This window comes from Dromaius novaehollandiae, chromosome 4, assembly GCF_036370855.1.
Source record: "Dromaius novaehollandiae isolate bDroNov1 chromosome 4, bDroNov1.hap1, whole genome shotgun sequence".
Taxonomy (NCBI): Eukaryota; Metazoa; Chordata; class Aves; order Casuariiformes; family Dromaiidae; genus Dromaius; species Dromaius novaehollandiae.
The window spans coordinates 19,583,749-19,605,464 of NC_088101.1; the positions used below are offsets into that span (position 1 = coordinate 19,583,749).

The following is a 21,716-nucleotide window of genomic DNA, read 5'->3' on the forward strand; positions in this document are numbered from 1 at the left end:
CAATATGCCTATTCTGCTTATTTTTTGAGATATTACCATTTTTCAATTGTTTTTTCCTCTGTTCCATGTTGCATAGAATTCATTAATAAACATTTGCTCTTGTGCATTCAGAAACATTTCTAAAGCAAGCAAACCATAAAATTACTGAGTTCAGTTATGCTTAATCTCTAGCTCTCTTCCTGCCACCATTTTGCCATGGAGAGCTTTCCAAAATCTGTGATTGCAGTGGGCATCACCAACCTGCATCTGGGTGGCACCGAGTTCCGCTGGCATTCTGTTCAATCTCCCCTTGCGTACTGTGAGCAGCGTGGCTGGAGGAAAGGGGTGTTCCTGTGCTCTGGGATTTCTATTTTTTGTTAAAATGAGTTGTACCGAGCCCATTGGAAGTTGTGCAACCTTTAGGGAAGTCTTGAGGCTAGAATTGGAATATGATGGAAAATCAAAGCATTTTTATATTTTGATTTTCAGCAGCATTTCCTGCTGACATTGATCCTGCAGACTTCTGGGTATGCCTAACAAAACATATGTCTGGGAAAAAAAAAAAAAAGCTACTTCATGCGCTTTGTAGTCTTGGCTGTCCCGTTATGTTCCTTCCCTCCTGAGTAAGCAGCATTCTTTCATTCATGAATGGTACTTAATGAGAACAAAATGCATTTAAAAGAACAAAGCAGGCTTAGGTTTATTGGAATTGGAGTTCAGGGGTTTGCTTGTGCTGTAAAACATTTGATACTGTAAAAGGGAAGGGAGCTAAAAGATTCTGTGTGCAGAGAGCAGCAAATATGTTTTCTTCTCCTGTTCTTATTCTGCATGAAAAACAGCTTAAAAAGTCTGATTTAGATACAGCACTGAGAACAGCTCTTGTGAGACTGGGAATAAAAGACGCCCTTTCTAGAGAGATTTAGCTAATGTCAGGGGGCTATAGCAATATTTAGAAATATTCTCATTGCAAGATATTGATTTGCCATCAATATCTAAGACTTTGGCCAGGGAATTGCTTCATTTTCAAACTGCTTGGCAGCTCTTCATTGTCTTTCTCAAGATATCTTTGATATTGCTACTTCTACAAGGTCAGGGATTTTACTTCTGACTTCATATGCACCAGTTTCATGCTCCACAACTTCATTAATTTCAGACTTTTTACTCCTGGGTTATAGAGATGTGTCCTTAAGAAGAAGCAAACTACCAAAATAACATTGCACAAAGTATTTCCCTCAGCATGCTAGCGTGCAGTCAGTAGATCTGCTTCCCAGCTCTGGGAACAAATACGTACACACCTGCGCACTAGGCACCAGAGAGAACAGAACACCATTATGTCTCTCTTTTCCCCCACAGCACTTGCCTAGAATAAACCACGCTCTATCTTTTGCAAGAACATTAGGATTTCAAGGTAACTCTACTGGCATTAGTACAGGGATTGGACTGTTTTCTGAGATATCAAATGCTGTGGTTTCTCGTGTAGTTTTTACAAGCTAAGGGATTTTCTGTGCTCTTTTAGCCTGTAGCAAGGATATGTTCCTATTAGGAGAAACAGATGCAGGTTTTGAAGCAGAAAGAATCAGAGAGCTTTAAAGTGCAGGAAGTCTTTCAGTCAGGTAGGACACATGCCAATTTCAGTGCTCCACAAATTTTTTCCTCTGACTTCCACTTTTCATCCTTTTTTCCCCCTCAGTTGTGTTTTTTTTTTTTTTTTTAAAGCAACTACTTTTCAATACAATTTGCATAGCCCCTTCATACAGACAGAATCACAATCACTTTGTTGTTTAAGTAGCAAAGTTGAAGAAAAAATTGTCTGGTCTCATATGAAGTAGTTTAACATCAGATTGCTGTCTTACAGCATGAAATGTTGTCTTCCACCCCCCCCCACCCCCCCCCCCACAATCAAAGCAGTTCTGACATTCTTCTTGAAGAGACTTGGCTGCTGCCATTTTTAAATTATACTTTCCTGGTGTTGCATGGCTGTCTGTACTTTTCCTGGAAATGACTCTTCAGAATTTTGCTGAATGAGTTTGCTGAAAATTGATTCTCTGAGGCATATTGGAGGCCTGTAGGTCCAGCACACAGAGACTACAGAGCAGGGAGAGTGATACATAAGGCATGCTGCAAGTCCTTTCTGTCAGTTTCTTGTTTTTTGAGTTAAATTCCTAAGTGGAGCATGACTGTGACAGTGACCTTGGTGGTAAGATTCTCTCAACAAATTCAGAATTATCCTGAGGAGTAAATCTTCTCGTCTTTTTGCTATGCTTTTTGTCCTGAGTAGAGATGACTTTACAAGGATCTCATTTGGGGGGGGGGAGGGGGGGACCTGGCCACAAGTCTTATGTTACTTTATGCAGTAGAAGTGTCTTGATTTTTCATATGGGACTGTTAGATATAAGACAACACACTAACATCTGCTGTTCAGATGATTGCTGTAATCTGGACTACAAGTAAAGGTTGGTGTCCTTGGTTTATTGCCTTGCTCTTCAGCGTGGGAGGGCATAAGGAGTTCACTTGCTTGAGAAAATGACCCGGAGTGGCTGTTGTGAGTCAGACATTGCTGAATATGAGTACCCACCTGAGAACTAGTGCTGAAAAAAGTGAAAAAGCTGAGCTAGTGCTTTTGCCCTTAAAAGTCATGCCATCACTTATTTTACAATAGTCTCCTTGTGTAGATATGCCCTAGAACAATTAATGGTGCACACTTTACTACTTTTGCATGTTTCCAAGCAGAGGTGAGATTTAGTGTGGGAGAAACAACATATTCTCACTTCCATTTGTTTCCCCTATAGCAATAGTTAGTGCCTAAGCCTACTTTCTGCCATGTTTGAAAATGTGCAGGGACCTTTAATCCTCACTGGAGACTCTCCCACAACCTTGCCAATGCTTTAACACTCACTTGAGTTTTCTATATGAGATTTCAAAAGAATCGGCACATTAAAATGAGTTTTGTTTCTTGAGAAATAGAATTGACATTGAACAGTGAGTTAATAAGCAAATAAGTCTATGTTGAATTATGCAAATGAATTATGCAAAAGTATCCATACATATTGTCTGTTTTATGAGGGCCTAAAATGAGATGGGGACCCATGGTGATCTGCAGAGTAGGCGTACAGGCTGGAAAGCCTACAGTCTTTTGGATTGATTTCTTTCTAGTTTATTCAATTGGGGGAATTAAATAAGTGATTTATATAATTAGAAACCTTTTAACGCTTGCCGTACTTCTTTATAATTTTGGCATCACGCGAAAGAATGCAGATTGTTTAATACAGTTTGAAAAACTTGTTTCTTCTCCTTCCTGTTGATAGGAATAAAACTATGTTGTCTGAAGATGAAATGAGTCATTCCTGGACAGTACTTGTTAAAAATGCATGGCATAACACTGTTCATAGAACAAACAAAAAAACCAGTTAACGATATTCCTTTATTGTCATCGTAAGTATGTATTTGGAAAGGTAGTAGTATCTTCCCTTCCAAATGTTGAAGCAAAAGCATTTATTACCATCCAAGAGAAGAAACAAAAAGCAATAATGTCCACCCAGTCCTATTTTAACTTAAATTAAGTTAAAAGTAAATTATTATGCTAATGATGTCTAAGGTTTATATTTGGCATTTGATGCACTTGGGTTTCATTTTGTTATTCCGTAAATGACTATATGAAGTTACTAATTAGGAAAAGTAGATGCATCTCTCGCATGTAGGACACTTGGAAGTGTTGGGTCAGTAAAAATGAGGTATACGCTCTGGTCAGTTATATTTGCTAAAAAGTATCAGGAGTGTCATTGTCCTGTCAGCATTTGCTGTTTCTGCTTCCATACAGACATTTTAGTATTGCCTCTAGTGTTAGAGTGCCTCAGTCCTTGACCATAACGGTCAACTTGCTGGTATCACTGCACCTGTTTGATACTCTTGTGGCATAAGGTGCAAGCCAACCCATGCCAGGGTGGCGGAATCTGTTTCCAAAAAAAAGCTGTTTCAAAACCTGTTGAAGTCAAAGAAACTCTTTCTGTTCATCCCAGAAGGTGAGTAATTATATGAGTGTTTTGGATAGGCTGTTTACAAGACTGCAGTACAGAGACTTCTAAAGCATGAAGCTTTATAAGAAGGTTATAGGATAGGTAGAATATTAAGGTCATCTCTCTGGAGGGTCAGATCCCATACTTGAACCAGGAAGGAATGCGGCAGAGGAAAGAGAACTGTCTAAAACAACAAACCTATCGCAATCTCCATGTGTTTAAAATTTGATCAAATTTTGAAGGAGAGAGAGATTTGGTTTTCATTTGGCTTTCCAGTAGGTATCTTAATTTTATTATCAAGAAACAGTTCAATTCAGCAATGCAGTTAAAGGCTCACTAAATTCACATCACTCTTTAAAAGTAGTGTCATTTGTTGAATTCAGACCTATTTGCATTACTGTAATTGATGTAGGATCCTCATTTGGAGGAGTACACTTGGCTAATCTCCATTTTCCCTCCCTTCCTTCCTAAACCTGTAACTTTTGCGCCATTTAATCCAATGTATTTCTATTCTTAAAAATATGATATGCTATTAAACTGACCTAGTTGGCCTAGAACTGCTACCAGACTTAATATTTCACATGAGGTTTCTACCACAGGTGATGTGAGATACAGAAATACAGAGCAGAAATATCAGGGAAACTTTAAGTGCGTACTCCCAAGCTTACTGACCATGCAGGATCAGTCTGTTACCTCTGCCACTGCTCCAGAGTTGTTGTCAGCTGTATTATGGGAAAGGAGGTCATAGCCCTAGAATATTTCTCCTTCAAAAAAGAAATGCAATTGCCCAAGCTCATACAGTTGTAATCAGAAACCTCATATCAGCCTGTCAGTAGGTACTTACACTGTGCAAGATTTATGTACAGCATAAAGCCAGTTTTACAGTTTGGTGTTCTTTTACACCGTTGTGGTTGCTACTTGAGGCATAGGGGATGAGTGTGGAATGATGCATTCCCCATTCATAGCTGAATTTTTAGGAAAAGTTGAAAGACAATGAGTGGAAGCTTGTGCTGCTGCTGGGTGTGTTGTAGCTAGGTAGATAGAGAGTGGAGTATGGCAGCTTTCAGTATCATCAATCAGCGTATTCCATTACATTTAAGTGTTTTAATGCAATTTGGAAAAGGATCAGAAGATCTGACTTTATTTTTACCACAACAAGGTAATAATTATGGGTGAATTCTTTAATGAATTGCCAAAAGGCCTGTAAAACCCCAGGAACAGAAGAAAGCCTGGTTAATTGAGTTTCTGTAAAGGAGAAAGGATGAATCCTGCTTTAAGCCCATAAAGTAGCTCTGTAAAAAACATTTTGGTTATAGATAGATAGTTAATTTTGGTTTCTTTTAACATACAATGGAAATAATTTCCCAGTATGTTATGTCCTAATCTTCCCTAGGTAACTGCTGAGCATGTGAAGAGTGAGGCTATAAAACCAAAATTATGATACACAACATTAAGAGTTGCTTTGCTCATTCCTTTTTTCCTTACATTTCCAATGGATATTTAGTTCATGTACTGGATAATGGACAAGATTTAATAGCTTTTTTCCCCAAACTTTTAAATAAGTGTTTTTTCTCAAAATATTGGCCATGCTGCCTAGCACTGCTGGAAAAAAAGTGGAGGGGGAGGGGAGAAGGAATATTTTGTCATTATATGGATTGTGCAAGAATTTCAGAATTTAATTAATGCTAAATTAAAAAGCCCACATCAGGTTTTTCCCTCGATACTCTATTTGTGTTCTTGTTGAGATTTTTAATAGCTAAGGGAATATATTATGCATCAGAATAGTAAGAGATCTGCTCTTCCGCTAGCACTTTCACCAGACAGATATTATTCATGTGATATTCTGGCCCTTATAACCCTTTAGGAGCTTTTTGTAAGCATATGTCAAAATAAAGACAAAGAACCCTATTCTGCAAGCTTTTACCTGTAATAGCAGTTACTCACAAGTAGTAATTTTTACCTCTGTGTTAATAGCAATCCAGCAGGAAGTCTGAGGAGTGTCTGTCTTAGTGGGTGTGGGGCAATTATTCAGAACATATTGGTAGCGCCCATACTTGCAGTCTGATCCGATAGTCTTTACCCCGTGAACAGTGCTGGAGCACCCAAACAGAGCCGCAAAAAACAACAGTTCACAGCCGCAAAGACAGTTACTGTCAGTTCTTCACAGGAGACATGCTACATCGCCTTGTATAACTTTTACAGTGTTACAAAACTAGTTTTAGGTATGTGTGAGAGTGGATGAAATGAGGCTCGAGCTTTGTCAGGCCTGGTTTGCGTTTAACATGTTAACAAATGTATTTCACATTTCCTATAAATTGCCGGAGTTAGGGATAGCCTAGTAAGAGGTCCCCTGGGGCAGAATCAGAGACACTGTTGCTAGTTTTCACAGGTAACTTTTAACTGTTGCATTTTACTAGTGAGAAAGATTTGGGTAACACTTGGCTGGAAAGATAATGGAGATGAGAATCAAATCTTTATTAGAAAGCATTTAATGGTAATCTCCCTCCCATCCAGGAAATGTTCTTTAAGTGTCAGTTTTGAGACTAATCCCATTTAATATATTTACTGAGGAGCTAGGGATAAAAGAAAAAGAGCATGTCACATACATTTGGTGAGAATATGCTGTTGTGCAGCATTGCTGATACAGAGGTGTGACAGAGGAAGAATTTGGATGTTTTCAGAACTTCAGGAGCAGAAATGCAACTTCAGAGTTCAAAGTGCTAATCATACACTTAGTGTGGTGTCTGTAGTGGTTGTGTCTGAGTTGGGACATGGTAATCACAGATTTCACAAACAGGAACTGGTGCTGTGCTAGTTTTGGGGATTGCTTGACACTGTTCTTTTGTAATTAGGATCACACTCAGAAAAATTCTGGGATTTGCTGATTTGGGGACTAATACAATTTTCTGGTGTGAGGTGTGGCATTACTTGTTATGAACAGATGAGGAAGAGAGCAATATAAATGCATTGATTCCTTACGGCATGAGCAAAAAAATACGATGAGATGTTAGGATATTCTGGATGTTAGGATGTTCTGGATGTGCATTTTCAGTGAAGAGAGGAAAGTGTTAATACCGCTATGCAAGGCCATGGTGAGACTTCATCTCTGGCATTCCTTCTGTGGTTTTGATCACTCATTGCATATAGATGTTGTTATATAGAAGAAGACTTGCTTGTTTCATTTATGTGATGAATGTAAACAAAGGTCGAGAGAGGATATGACTGCTTATGCAAACAGCTGCAGCAGCAGCACCAAAAAGGGGTAATAGTTAATTAAACTAGCAGAAAATATTGCTGTAAGCAAAGCTGTCCACAAGTAAATTTAGCTTGGAAAGTGGAACTCTGCGGGTAGCAAGATTTTGGAACACTTTAGAAGTAATGGGCCAGAAGGCAAACTGGTTTTAAGATGGAGCTTTTGATATCAGAAGAGTTCTGGATTGCCTGTGGTGATGGGCATTCAGCCCTGAGGCTGCTTCGAGTCCTATATTCATTAAACTTTTTAATATTGATAGATACAAAATGACATCCAAGGAATAAGAGGAGAGTGCTCTGGACAGGGTTCAACATCTGGTGCCTTGCAAACTAGGGACGAGTTTGCTTTTTGAGGGGCCATAAAATCACCTGCTTGTCTAGTCCCATCCGGCCTCAGATTTGATTCAATAGAGTTTTCCAAAAGGGTTTTGAAAAGCTTTAATTACATGATGACTGTAAAGGATGCACTTTCACTTCACTGAAGTGTTTCACTCTTCCTAGGCTTGTATGTTGTCTTTTCTCAAAATTAAGAAACATTTACAGATATATTTTTTGTTTTAATAACATTGACAGTTATCAAAGCAGACCACGAAGAAGAAAAAAGCAGTTCAACCTCAGATAATTTAGTTACTATAAATACCTCTTTGATGTATTTGCTTGACAGTGGTTACCAGTACTGCATTTAGTGCAAATGATGTAGCATGGTCAGTGTGAGGATCCTGTCTTACTTCCGTCATCAGTAGTGCTATCTCACCCACTTTATGACTGCTTTATGATAGCAGAAGTGCAGGTGAAGCTTTGAAAACACCATTTTAGAGGAATGGAAATGTTGACTTACTCAATGGCTTTGCTTCATCATGCTTGGTACTAATTTCACATTTCATAAAACCAAAATTAGTTTTCATTAAGTGCAGAACCATCTGGAATGGTCCATCTGTCATTTTTATCTCATATAGAAAAAAAGAGCCTATTGGGGCTTAATGGTCTAATTAATCTTAGCATTGATTTTGATGGTAGCAACATATGCTTGCATGACCTGTCATAAAGACCTTGTGCGTTGAGATATAGCCCATATTAGCACATCTGAACAGGCACTCTTGTCTGGCTCATGTTATTAGTAAAATCGGCCTACCTTGGTAATTTCTAGTCTTACTGCAAATGTTTTTTGTTCTTGAGCATGCTTTAATATATCCATCAATGTGGCTTTACAAAATAGTATGTATTTACAGTGCAAAGTTACTGCTTCAGATTTTGACTTAGAGGGTGCAAAGTGCTGAGAATAAATTTTGTACCACTAGAGGAATACTAATGTCTCACTAACCACAGCGTTAACCCTTTGACTTTCTTCTTTTCACACTCCATTAGAAACAGTACAGTGTAAACTAACGACAACCTGTTATCTTTCTCTGATGCAGGAAAGAGTTTTTTTATGGTGAATTCTAATGAGGAAATGAAACATTAATTTTAGAAATAGTATTTTAGGAGCTAGTGATCCTCAAATGACACCTGAGTCAATAAGGAGAATAACCATAATGTAATGTATGCGACGGTCACGTGGTTAGGAAACTGTAGTGATATGCTGACATCGTGCATATACTTCTATGGCTTATTTCCCAGGGGAACAGATTACCAATCTTAGTGTATTTACATAAACTAAATAGCTCTTAAATGGCTGTGGTCTAAACCTTTCAGAGAAAGCCTGCCATTTAATTCAGACCATACAGCAGTTCTGAAGATAAACACAGTAGGTGGGTGGAGAGAAAAGGCCCTCTGTAATAAAAAATAAAAGAAGCACAATGGAAAATGTTTTAAGGTACCACTGATTACATTTACTTCTAATCTTGAAATAAGGTGTGAGAATTCAGTAACAAATAAAAAGTCAAAACTAGTGCAAAGGAAGAGAAACAGATGATAACTGGAGTTCATACAGATTGTAGGAAGGGCCAGATCACTTCTTCCTAAATGAAGAAATCTAAGACGTGACATACATGCAGTGTCTTGTGTATCCATCACTTACAGAGCTGTTAAATGGGAAAATCGTAACTGAACTTGAAACTAGGCAACCTTTGCCAGATGTCAGGTTAAGGACACTTGGCTTGGATTTGCTCTTTAGATCTGAAAATGCTCCTGAAAATTCCTTCTTCGTGGATTTTATTTATTTTTTTTTTCCTTTAAGCAAAATATGCCAGTGTCAAAGACTACCACAATAAAACTGATGTTTAAAACTTGCCCTGTCTCATAAATACTAAAATGTTCAAATTGATTTCATTTCTAAAGCAGTTTCACAAAGTGTAAGCTGTATGACTAAGGTGAGTAACTTCAGAGAAGACTGACTTTAAAAATATGAAATCATAAAATGAGAATAGTTTTAAAAAAGGGAAGAAAGAGATTCAGAGCTGATCACTTCAGAAACTTTTAATTCAATCATTAGTATGGCATGTAGAAGAAAGGCAGTGGATGAACATAATAGGTTATCACTTTGGGTGGTATTTTTGTAGTACCTTGAGCTGCTTAAAGAATAAACAAGCATTTGTTTTTAGGTGCATACATTTAGGTGTAAGAACAAATCATTGAAAAGCATCTCTTATTTTTTTGGTCATTGACTGACAACAATGCTATGGAGTGTACAGAACTGCTGCTAGCTGGACTAAGTTGTCCTTCATCCTGGTATTACTTAGTCTTTTTTCTTTGTTAATATGCTGAACAGTGCTTGCTAAATTTATGAAAGTCTGCATTAAAGCACATATTCCACCATGCTAAAGCTCTGGCCTACATGGTGCTAATAGTGAATCAGTGCTCAGGCTTGAAGCCAAAGAAGAAGATCCATAATTTATCTGTAGCTGTATGAAATTTCAGATACTCAAGCAATACAGCCATCCCTATAATAGAAACCACAGTGCTATGTCTTTTGATCAGTGAGACCATCTGTTGATAAAATAGGGTTTAATTCCACAGCTTCCTTTTCTTGGTTGTTTTTGTTCTAATGTACCCTCTCTTTTTTTCTCCGTTTTATTTTCATTGTCAATCTGTGCAAGATCATAGCGTAGGCTTATTTTACAGAAGAGGATTTTTGGTGGACCAAAAAATTACAGTGGAGGTTATTTTTGGCATGAGGCATGTAGTGGTATTCATAACAAAATGAGTTTCTGCACCTCATTATTCAACAATGCAATGGGTGGGTTGACTGAGAAATACAAAATCAACCACAGTGAAGAGGCTATTTCACAGGGAGAAGCACGCATACCACTTTTCATATGTTTGCACAGTTTTGGAACTGGCTTCTTGTAAGTATATATGCAAAGTGCTGCTACGCCACCATGGCAGTTATTTCCATCCACTAAGCACAAGCACAAATGTATCTATAAGGTGCAAAAATTCATGCCCCCTGAATAAATAAATGATAGGAAAGTCAAGAAGACGAAGCAAGACTTTTCCATAGTCTGCTGTTACATGGCCAGTTTGTATGAGTTGTGAACCAGATACCTTCCTCCTCTATCTGTGTGCTACAGGATTTGCATAGATAATGTAATACTCTTTGCGTAGATAATGTAGAAAAGGGAGTATTTAGGAATAGATATAGTCTTGGTAAAACACAGCCTGAATAAAGGCCAAAAAATTCTTTGGTTATTACTGTCTGACTTTATAAAAAACAAACAAACAAACAAACAAAACCAAAACCACAAACAAACATTCGTAAGTGATGATTCAGTATAGACTGAGGGGTGCTCTATGTAGAGTTGGGCTATCCCTTGAAGTCTGTAGTAGAAAGAGAAAGCTGTGTAGAGCAGTTGATTGCAGCCGGTGCTTTCAAAGGACATTAGGATAATCAAGATCTGTTGACTTTCTATGGGATTAAACTGTTCAAATTCCTTATGCTTTTTTTGGAAATGGAATATAACTTACATAAGTTCTTGGAGACTAGAGTGCTGATCCTTATGCTGAGTAAAACTGGGATGATATGGGTTGCTTAAGTAACTGGGAAAATGTTAAACTTACCATATTTTTATACAGTCCCCTTGGATGGCAATTATTTTCCAACCTTGAGGAAATCTGAACAAAGTCTGATGAAAGTGGGTTTTCAAAATTGTGTTGGCAGGAAATAAGAAGTCACATGCAAGACAAATCCTTGGACCTAGACTGTCAAAACTTTTTGTTTTTCTTGTTGAATGCAAACTTGCAAATGAAGTTTTATGAAGAGGTCAGTATCCAACTAGTGTGTCTGTCTAGACTTAGTGATTACTTGTTTACAGTAAGGGTCAGAATTATTTACCATATGATATATGATTTCATGGTGTACTGTTTTTGTTGCCTGTTTTTGGTGAATAAGCTTTAGATTATGGGTATGATCCTGTTTTTCCAAATATATGTTAGCCTTTGTGGCTGCTCATAGTTTATTCAATATCCCATGAGTTTTGATGTTACACTGTAATATTCTGAGCTTTGAATCTCTCTTGCTTTTTCATTTCAATTTAGCAAAATCTGTCCCGTAATAAACTGCTCCATAATGACACAGTTCAGCTTTTTTCATTCAGCCCTGGTCTGCTACTGTTTAATGTCAGCAAAAGTATCATCATTTCTAAGTAGTACTCTTCTTATTTCATGCAATGTAGTATTAACTGTATATAAAAATGATTTCATGTCATGTATTCATATGCTGGAATAAAATGGAAAATCTGCCTTTTTAGTGACACTGAACCACAGTGAGAAGCCAGGAGTATTCCCTCAGACATAATACGCTGAGCTGTATTTCTATAGCTGCATTGCTGTGTGAAAAAGGAACATAGCACAATCTTTCCTGGGTATATTACTTAAAATTGTTGAGTTGAGATGCCTTTTTTAACATTGGTTTGTAGTCCTTCAAGACTTCACCTGGCTACTTCTGTTTATCTGCTAAAAGCTTCCCACACATTAATTTTAGGTGATTTTTGAATTTTCACCTGACCATTCTGACCCTGACTTGGAAAACAGATTGTGCTGTTTTCTTACTAAATTTGGCTTCTAACACTGCATAATATTTGAAACTCATATTCAGTGGTGTCACTCTTGACATTGTTGTTCCTGAGCAGTCCCATATTGTTTTTAGCATCTTTTCAGAGAGCAGTGTTAAGTTTTCCCCTTTTTATTTTCTCCTCCACTGTGTTGCACATACTGTGTTAGTTGATTAAATAGATGCATTTGAGTGTAAATGGATATGGGATTTTTACTTTTGCTATCTATCTATCTATCTATCTTTATATATATATATAAAACTTTGCAATTTTTCTTATGTAACTAGGTAGTAAACCTGACCATCTCTCTAGTGTTTCCTGCAATACTGTGAGTCACTAGCAAATACACATTTGTTTTTCTGAGCTTGTATTTACAGATTTGCAAAAAAGTTTTGATGTGGGGAAAATACGGCTTTTATTCAAACTCTCTTGCAGTAAGAAGTTGAGATAAGACTACAAGCTGACTCTGTCAAGAGAAGAGGCTATAGGAAGAGGCACAACTATGGAGGAATCATGAAAATTGCCAAAAAAAGATGCACATTAAAGTATCATTATCATAAAGTTAACAGCTAGAGGTGAGGAGAATTGTAAAGATATAAAAGGTAAGTAGGGTATTCCTATTTTTCTATTTGGACAAGACAATGGTATCTTCTGCTGCGAAAAATGTTATTTTGTCAGAAGAATGTAGTATCAGAACTGCATCTATTTTGACAAAGTCAGCAGTAACTGATTGATTTGATCTTTACTGGATGTGATTATCCCCTTTTGCAGGTTAAGTAAAGTTGGAAGAGGGATCGGAATGGAAGGCTAAATAAAATGGTTTAGAGACAAAATCTGAGAGCAAATCTGAGTATTTGCATTTGAGTGTGAAGAACACTTTGGCCTAGTAAAATTGATAGTAACACTGTAAACCACCTATGTAAACTTCATTTGTGTCTCACAGTACTGCAACTATAATTCCATCTTGTGAAAATGGGAATTGCAGGAGAATAAAGCACCTGAACATCAGTCTCATGGCAGGAGCTTTAACAAAAAGGGGTAGTAGCTGCAAAGTACCCATACATCATAGTTGTTTGAAAGACAAATGTCAGGCAAACTTAAAGGGGCCAGTCCCTGAGACACTTGATCTGTCAAGAAGATAAAAATGTGATTCAAATGTTGGAGCATGAATCAGGACAGAGCGTCACTGAAAACAGACTGAGATCTGAAGCTAATGCTAATGCTTAAGTCTAGCCCTGGCCTGGTGCATTTTATGAAGGGTAGGTAATCATCTGTCATGAAATAGCATCATCCTGTCATGAAATAGCATGTCCCAAAGAGGTTTGTCACAGTAGTAGTAGTATTCCCATGCACTTCTGAATTTCTGAAAATTTCAAATTGACCCTTAAAGATACTAAGCAAAACTTTGTATTGACCAGCTTGTAGTGTGTGGTGTGAAATTCCTTGAATTTGTTATTACTTGAGGTTGCTTTCAGAATAATTTGGGGTGCATTGCACAGCTGCTTATAAGAGGTGATGAGAATGTCTATCAAACTGTTAGCTTCCTCAAGCTTCGAATCTTTTCTTGGAAAACATGATTTCTTTAAAAGGTCTTAAATGAACTGTTCACTAACTGGCAGCATTAAACACCATTTCAAGCAATCCTAATCAAACATCCTTTGCACTGCATCATTGCATCATATGTAACATAGAGTCTGCTATTTGGTATTTCCCGTTCATTATAAGTGCAGTCATTGCAGACTATGCTTAGATATCTGTATGCTAAATAGTAAGAAGAACAGATCATTTCTTCATTTTAATAAAGGAAAAACAGTCACTCTGTTATCAGAGGCAGGATGAGTGATAGCTTAATTTGGATTCTAGTCTATTAATTTATCTGTGTGAATGACCAGTTATGATTCATCTTTCCAAATACCAGTTATTTCATGAATCCTGTCTGAGAGCACAGCAGTGGAACTGAAGAGCTGTCGTGGGGCTCTGCTAATAAAGTCACTGATGCAGCTATAATATATCTGCACATAATTTAATCCCCATGTTGCACATATTGAAGGCACGTATTCCACTACTCTCACATTTAAAACCATTTAATGAAAGACGCTATTCCTTGTCTCTTGCATATATTTAGTTTGAAAGATTTGTTGTTTTCAAGGGCTTTAATTGGACTCTTCATAGCATACAGTGAATACCAGCTTTTTTCTTCAGAGACCTTTAGTCTCATTAGACATAAGCTGTTCATTTTACTTAGTCTTTATGATGAAAGGTGCTGCGATTCTGGGATCTCCTAGTTCTCCAAATTATTGCTGTTAATGATTTTCTTTCCACACTTGCTTTTGCAAACTGTATTTGTCGTACAGTGATTTCTCAGTTTGTTTTCACAGTTAGGCCCCAGGCACCCTCCACAGAGTATTTCTTTCCTTTTTTGTGGTTCAAAAGGCAATATTGGAAATAGCACAGTTAATTGACCAGTGAAAACTTTTCACTTGCTTGCGTTCTTCAGGAAAGGTCATTTCGTACCTTTGGAAATACATTTTTTGATAAGTAGCAACGTGCATGGCAGATACTTTAACGGTAATGTTGGACTTTCATGGATAACATTGAAGACTTAAAACATGATCTTTAGAAATGCTTTCAGCATTTCTGGAAATGAGTCCCATAGTTCAACCCCGGGACTGGTATGTAAAGCAAACGGGTTAGTTTTCCAGGATGATTTTTTTGTCATTATCTTGCAGTTCACATTCCAAATAATCTTTGAAATATTACAAGGCAATAGCAGTGACAATACCAGTCAAAATGTGTTTTGCTTCCTTAAGAGAAGATGGCACTTTTCCCTCTTAAAAGACCTATGTAAAGACCAAAATAAATAACCTGTCTGGTGCCACGGGAGAGATTGCACATCACACTGTAACCCTGCCTAGGCACATCTACCATTCTGACAACTGAAACTTGGCATTGAGGGTTTTGCATTTGTCTCTAATGTGTCTGAAGATACATGAATGAGAATATGATCCTAATCTTTCCTTTCATATATCCTGTCTAACAACTCTTTCTGTGTAGTATCTGGGCAAAACCACTTTCATATTCCTGGCAGTGACCTGAAAGAAATGGGAGCATCAGTGTTCCCTGTTATTTAGGGAAGATCTCCTATTGACTCAGGTGTGGGGTGGTAGCAAGATCGGTGTTCCATATGGAGATGTCCAGTCAAAGGTACTCACGGTGTCAGGAAGAGAAACCGAGCAATTGAAAATGTGCTCATCAGTGCGAGTTAGGGTTCCATGTTTGGATACCATGGTTAAAAATCCAAAAAGCTAAACACATTTTAGTATGAAAAATTATCAGAAATAATAATCCAGTGGGCTTGCTTATTATTCACTCTGCATTTTGATGTTTTAAAGATATTTCTCCTGTGCAGTTAAGGAAGAGAAAGTTATAAAAAAGGGTTCTTCCTGACACTGAAACATCATGAAAACTGTTGTCAAACAATCATTTCATAAGCAGCGTGCAGTCTTATTTAGATGAGGCAGTACTTACAGTAGAAGAAAATTACTGGAAAAAAAAATTGTTGTTTTTCACACCAAAAATGGTTTTGATTTCAAACCTAAATCATTCATCATTAACAGGCTGATCAGCCTTTGTCTTAAAGATGCCTCATCCTTAATCTACTGAAAATTACAATAAGATTCACTTTTTTTTTCAGTAGGATCTAGCTCAAGAGGAGCTAATGCTTTGAAAGCCCATTTTTCAAAACCCATTCTTTTATTTCTGTGAAGGCTAAACATGTGGACTTAGTTTCCAAATATCAGATATACTATGTGCACCTATAGGTGGATTAAAAAGTTAAAATTCAAACATTGCCTTTATTTAAATGAAGGACAATGAAGTTAGAAGAAGAACAGCTAGTGAACATAGAAGACAGCTTGTCAAACAATCAAATTTTTTATTGAAGTAAATCTCTTATTACTATTGTTTCAAATGATAGTGTTTCTGAAAGAAAATACTGCTGTATTTTGCAACCTGATTACACATGATGTTAGCAGGATTCATTTAGTGAGGTTTAATGGAACAGTACCTTTCTCTTAGCTTTGAGCTGCTCATGGTATTTGTCAGATGTGTCGCCTGGGATTTCTCCTCCCCAGAGGGTAATTCCCACTATGCTGTAAGTGATGCCCATGACGAGCAGTGGAAAGCAGTAGACCAGCACAATCACAATGACATGATACCTGCAATGAAAACGCATTAAGCTGATAAATGCTTTTGGAGGAGCTACTCAGAAGGAAAGTGCTATTAGAAGTCAATAGTGCTACCATAACACAAAGCATGTTTTATATTTATTTGTTAGTCCATGAATGGAGAATTGGGGTTACCTTTGCCTGAAACTCTGCCCAGTCTGACAAGCTGTTCAGCTGACTTACTGCTTTCACTGCTTTCTTGACAAAGTCTCACAGGGAACTGCAAATTTATTTACATTTAAATGCAACCACTTTATGGGCTCTCTAGTTTTGATTCTGAACTTGTACTGACATAAATTAAGAATGACTTCATCAAAATCATAGTTAATTACTGCAGAATAGCATATCTTTGTCCATAACTAGCTGAATCCATTAGAGTATTACACAGCCAAGTATGCTAAGGGCAAGCTGGGGGTTTTGAGCTCTAGTCTGGACCATAAATGAAGGAGGAAAGACAATACTTTAATGGTATATTTATACAAAGATACTGATAAGCATCCTGCGATACTTAATGTAAAAATATATGCCTTCTCATATGGCAGGTCTGTTGCCTATGTGCATTCAGTCATTTCTGCTGAAGTATGGGGGAAAAAAAAGGTACTGCTTTTTCTCCCTGTTAGTTGCTGGTTAAATGCCATCTTCAGATGAAATCCCAGTGAACAATCAGTTAAAAATCCCCAGCCATCACTAAGAATGACCTTACTGCCCTAAAAAAAAATATCTGTGGATGGCTCCTAAAGTGAATGAAAATCATGTATCATCAGAGCCTCTTTCACCTGCCTGAAAGAGAGAAAAAGGTCACGTGATGCTAGGTAGTTACACAGTTTTTCAGCCTTGAACACAGAGTTCATCCTTAATGCCAACAAAGACATGAAAGGGGAAGTAATTCTATGGCTAAGTAACCACTTGTTCTTCATTCCGCCAGAGGGACAACCAGGATATATTCAATTTAACTGATGGTTATTCTGCATTATCAGAAACTGGAACTGATTACAGTTTTGGCAAGTCTTTTATTCAAACAGATATTTAGAATGAGTGTGGTAGTGTAACAGAGTGAAGTGGGAAAATCCAGCCCTCTCACAAAGAGATACAGTGGGAAATTTCTGATTAGGTCAAGGAGAGATGAGAAATGCTTGTTTTCGTAGTTAGGATGAACTGGAAGTTTGCTTTAGACTCCATGTTCTGTCCCCATTTCTGAACATCTCTTTCTTGTATACAAGTAGCTGTCTTAAGTGGAGCAACAATGTTAAACATGTGCAGCATGGGACAGAAAACGTCTATAGAAATTGAAGAGAATAAACAGTTGTGTTCCATTTATCACTTAAATGCACTGTCTTCCTAGTTTAGAAAGTCAGCTTTACATCTCTGAATGATCAGTGCTGAGGTAGTTAATCAACATATGGAGTATCTGCACGATACTCTACAGCTATTGCCAAGTACATTGCAAGTGTAGACATCACCATGCACAAGTTTAAAGGAACAAAAGCTTACGTAAAATGCTGTTTTGGACCACCTGGCCATGCTACATAGCAAAGAGTTCTCCCAGGCATCACCTTGGTTATGGAGTAGAGGCACTGGGGAAAGGCTAGCAGGACAGCCAAAATCCATATGCTTCCAATGACCACCTTGGTAGCAGTTGCAGAGAGCCTGGGTTTCAGGGGATCAATAATAGCCATGTACCTGTAAAAGAAAACAAAAACCTTTGCATGAGAAACCTTCAGTGATAAGCATATATCTAGAAGCAACCAAAGCTTCGGGTTGGGTGAGGAATAGAAACAGATGTTTGTCATCCTGTAGCTCTGATGGATGCTTTTTGGTTGCTTCAGCTCCCATGAAGAAAGTCCTGTAAGAAAAGAAAGGCCCACTGAGTATTAATTTAAAGTTGTGGGACACCTAGTTAATCATGGTATGTCTGTGCAGCTACTATTTCTCAAGAAGCTAGTTAATCCTATCACAGAAGAACCTGATTCAAAAGCAGCAAGGTAGCTGGATCCTCATTTGCTCTGCTACATAATACAGGGTTCGTCTCTAATTAAAAAATTAACAGCCATGCTGTCACGATTATTAGTCATCTCTGCAATAGCTACAGGCATCTGATAAGTACTCATGCATTTTGTTAAATAGACATAGGCTGACTTCAGATAGTTGGCTAAAGAGTGCCAGACTACAGCTGGTTTATACACAGATAGAGAAAAGAGCCATATGTGCTTTGCTTCAGGCAATGTAGGAGGCATAAGAGCACCGAGAGAAATACATGCATAAAGCTTGAAAACATTTCATTTGCTGAGTTCCTGTGTTCTGAGGTAGCTTAGTGTTGTTTTTGATTCACTATAACTGTATTGGCAAACCATGTATGCCGATAGCTTTCGAACATGTGAAAAATCAGTAAAAAGGTCATTATAATTTAAAAAGCACAGTAAAAAGAGCAACAAGAAGGCACCAAGACAGGCAGTAAGAGAAAAACAAGTCCTGCTTTCTGCCTTTTGATCTTTGCATAGTTTCAAAACACTGAATTAACACCTTTTCCACTAACTTCCCTGATCACTCCATTTTGTTTCATTTATCAAGGATCAGATTGTGATTTGCAAAGTCATTAATAGTATTAACTAAATCGGAACAGAATTCACAATTGTCTTCCCACTATTATAATTAGAATGCTGCAAAGTATCTGCCATAATTATATTTAAAGAAATTTTTGTACTTTTTTTAAAGCCAGGGAGATGCTGAATATATCTATATTGTGCTACCAGTGTAGCATACTGAATTATTGACTACATGTTCTTTGACATCCTGATATTTTCCAAAATGACACAAGGGGATTATCTATATTTATATTTTGTTCCAGATCCAGAGGGTTCCCAAAGCATATTAAAAAAATCCTTTTACAAATGACTGAAATGCAACACACTTTGCGAGGTAATGTAGGAGTTACGAGATCAGCAATTTAAATCAATAAATTTCCATGGAAGTGTTCAGTGGGTCTGTGCTTACTTAGGACATTGAAGATCTGCCCTTCTGTGGATGCTGGTAGCATTGACATTCTGCCCTGGGTTTGCCAAGCCATCACGTTTCTGAAATCATTGTTAGGATAGCATGTTGTAAGAAGCTCCTCGGGAATAACCAGGGCAAGTCAAAATGAAGCTAACAAAATTAGATTATTCTATTCTGTGTTTCCTTATGTTGTTTTTTCTCACGTTGTATGAAAACATCTGAAGCAGACAGCCAACACTGATGAATATGAAAACCAACTTGAACGTTTTATTTCTGAGAGTTTTTACAAGCTCCTAAGAGAACGTCTGTATCAGTTTGAACGGTTTGGCATCAGTCACAGGGATTAATGCTAATTTGTGAAGAAGCAAGCTCATTACCAAAGAATACTTACTGCCTGTATAGATCCACTGTCTTTCACAGTACACATGCCTGGTCGTCTGATCATCTTTGAGAAGATCGTTGGGGCAACTCAGTGATTTTCTAAAGGTCCCTTTATTTATGACTTTGTCTTTGCTTCCATTGTAGTTCTTCAGTCTTCATGCCTGACAACTGTCCTTTTCCCTGACCATTTCAGGTGTTAAATGCAGATAGAACATCAAACCACACCTATTCCAGCTGACATGTATTTAGAAAGTATTTACATAAGTTTCCACTACTGCTTACCTCCTTGTATCCTTTATGCCTTCTAAAGGAATTACAATAACTAAAAGATGTAATATGGCTCTTCATCTGCTCTTTGTATACATTTCTTCCTCATATAAAGATAGATTGGGACAGATTCAGAGATAATTTTCCACTTGGAAGATTACACAGGCAATTATAGGTGTTACATGGCAGGACTGTGTCCTGAAGGTATCATATAGTATGAAAAAAAATCACTTTGTCTCATAAGCATATGTATATTTTGTGCTTTTATTGAGACTTCTAGTATTGCTGTGAGGCTTAGAAGTTATTAAATGAATTTACTTTACACTCACAAAGAATGAGTTATTTTGTATGTAAATAAGCATGAATTTGTAGATTCTCTTCCAAAGTGATGCTTATATGTGATTATTGTTATTTTTCTTGTCCATGTCCTTTGGGCATTTGTATATCATAAAATATTCAAAGCCGTTCATGATGTTTACTTTTTGCATTCTCATCTTCTCGCTTGTTTTTAGATCATGAATACCCTTCTTACATTTTTAGATGACTGATTGGGTCTAGGTTTCCAAATCTATATGCTGTGCTAGATTTTTAACCAGGATTTGAATTCAAATCTTTTGAAATCAATAGAAAAGCTGCCATTGGTTTGAATTAATCCTTTTTTTGATGAATAAGTACTGTACTGGTGCAGTTAGAGTTGTACTCATTTAAAAAATCAGGAGGTGTGGCTTGTCCAAATTGTTACTGTATGTACCTAGGCTCTAGGCAGACTTGTCCAAGACTTTTAAGCACAGGAATTAGGTGCAGCCTAATAAAAATAATCCTCCTAAGAAAAATATGTGCAAATAATCTTTTATATCAATATTTAACTGTTCAGGCAAACAATTTTCATTCAAGATAGTCCTGCTTGTTGAAAATTTCACACTTGGGCAATGGATAATTGTACAGTAGATATTTGTTTTAGAAAAAATAACTCCCTGGTTAACCATCAAATTATGATACATCCAAAATATGCCATCACTGTGATGTTTGGCCCTTAGTAAACACGATAATTATAATAATACCTTAAATCATTTAAATGCTGTTAGAAACAGACAATGAATTAAAACGGTTTCAGTTCTGAATCATCAGTTTCCATATTTAGAATTTCAGGGCTGTTCATTTTCCATTGTTTTTATTGCATTCATATTTTACTCACAGGGTAGTTAGTTCCCCTCTCCTTTACCTGCTGTTTGTGTTTTAGCTAAAGCTGGTGCTTTTGGTATTACATATAAACTGTGAAATAGCTCTGTTTTTGTAGTTTTGGGTATTTTGTCCTGATAGAATAGCAGATCTCATGAAAATATAAATGAGCTGGATTGTTATCCTCTACCCGTGCTTCCCTCCCCCTCCAAAGATTAAGTACAACATGGTAATGAAGATAACCATGTAGTCGTGAGTCCTGTCTTTCAAACTGAGCGAGCTTGAGTGTGGGTTGCCAAGTATTGTCCAAAATGCTTGATGACCTGTACCTGTAGTAGGTGATAACTCATAAACAAGTCGTTATTTTTCATATGCTTGTGGGACTCTTGAGGCATCTCCTCCTAGCTTGGAATCTTTCCTTTCAGTTGCTGATTTTCTTC

The 21,716-nt window shown here is 37.3% G+C and overlaps 1 protein-coding gene across 1 annotated transcript in view; it reads right to left on the bottom strand.

The window, feature by feature from the left end:
* TACR3 (tachykinin receptor 3) overlaps positions 1–21,716 on the bottom strand; it is a 41,744-nt gene that overhangs the window by 5,795 nt on the left and 14,233 nt on the right. The window contains exons 2-3 of the mRNA XM_026109369.2: positions 17,950–18,138; positions 16,299–16,449 (exon numbers count right to left, since the gene is read on the bottom strand). Coding sequence (XP_025965154.2) covers positions 16,299–16,449; positions 17,950–18,138 — 340 coding nt within the window. The remainder of the gene's footprint in view (positions 1–16,298; positions 16,450–17,949; positions 18,139–21,716) is intronic.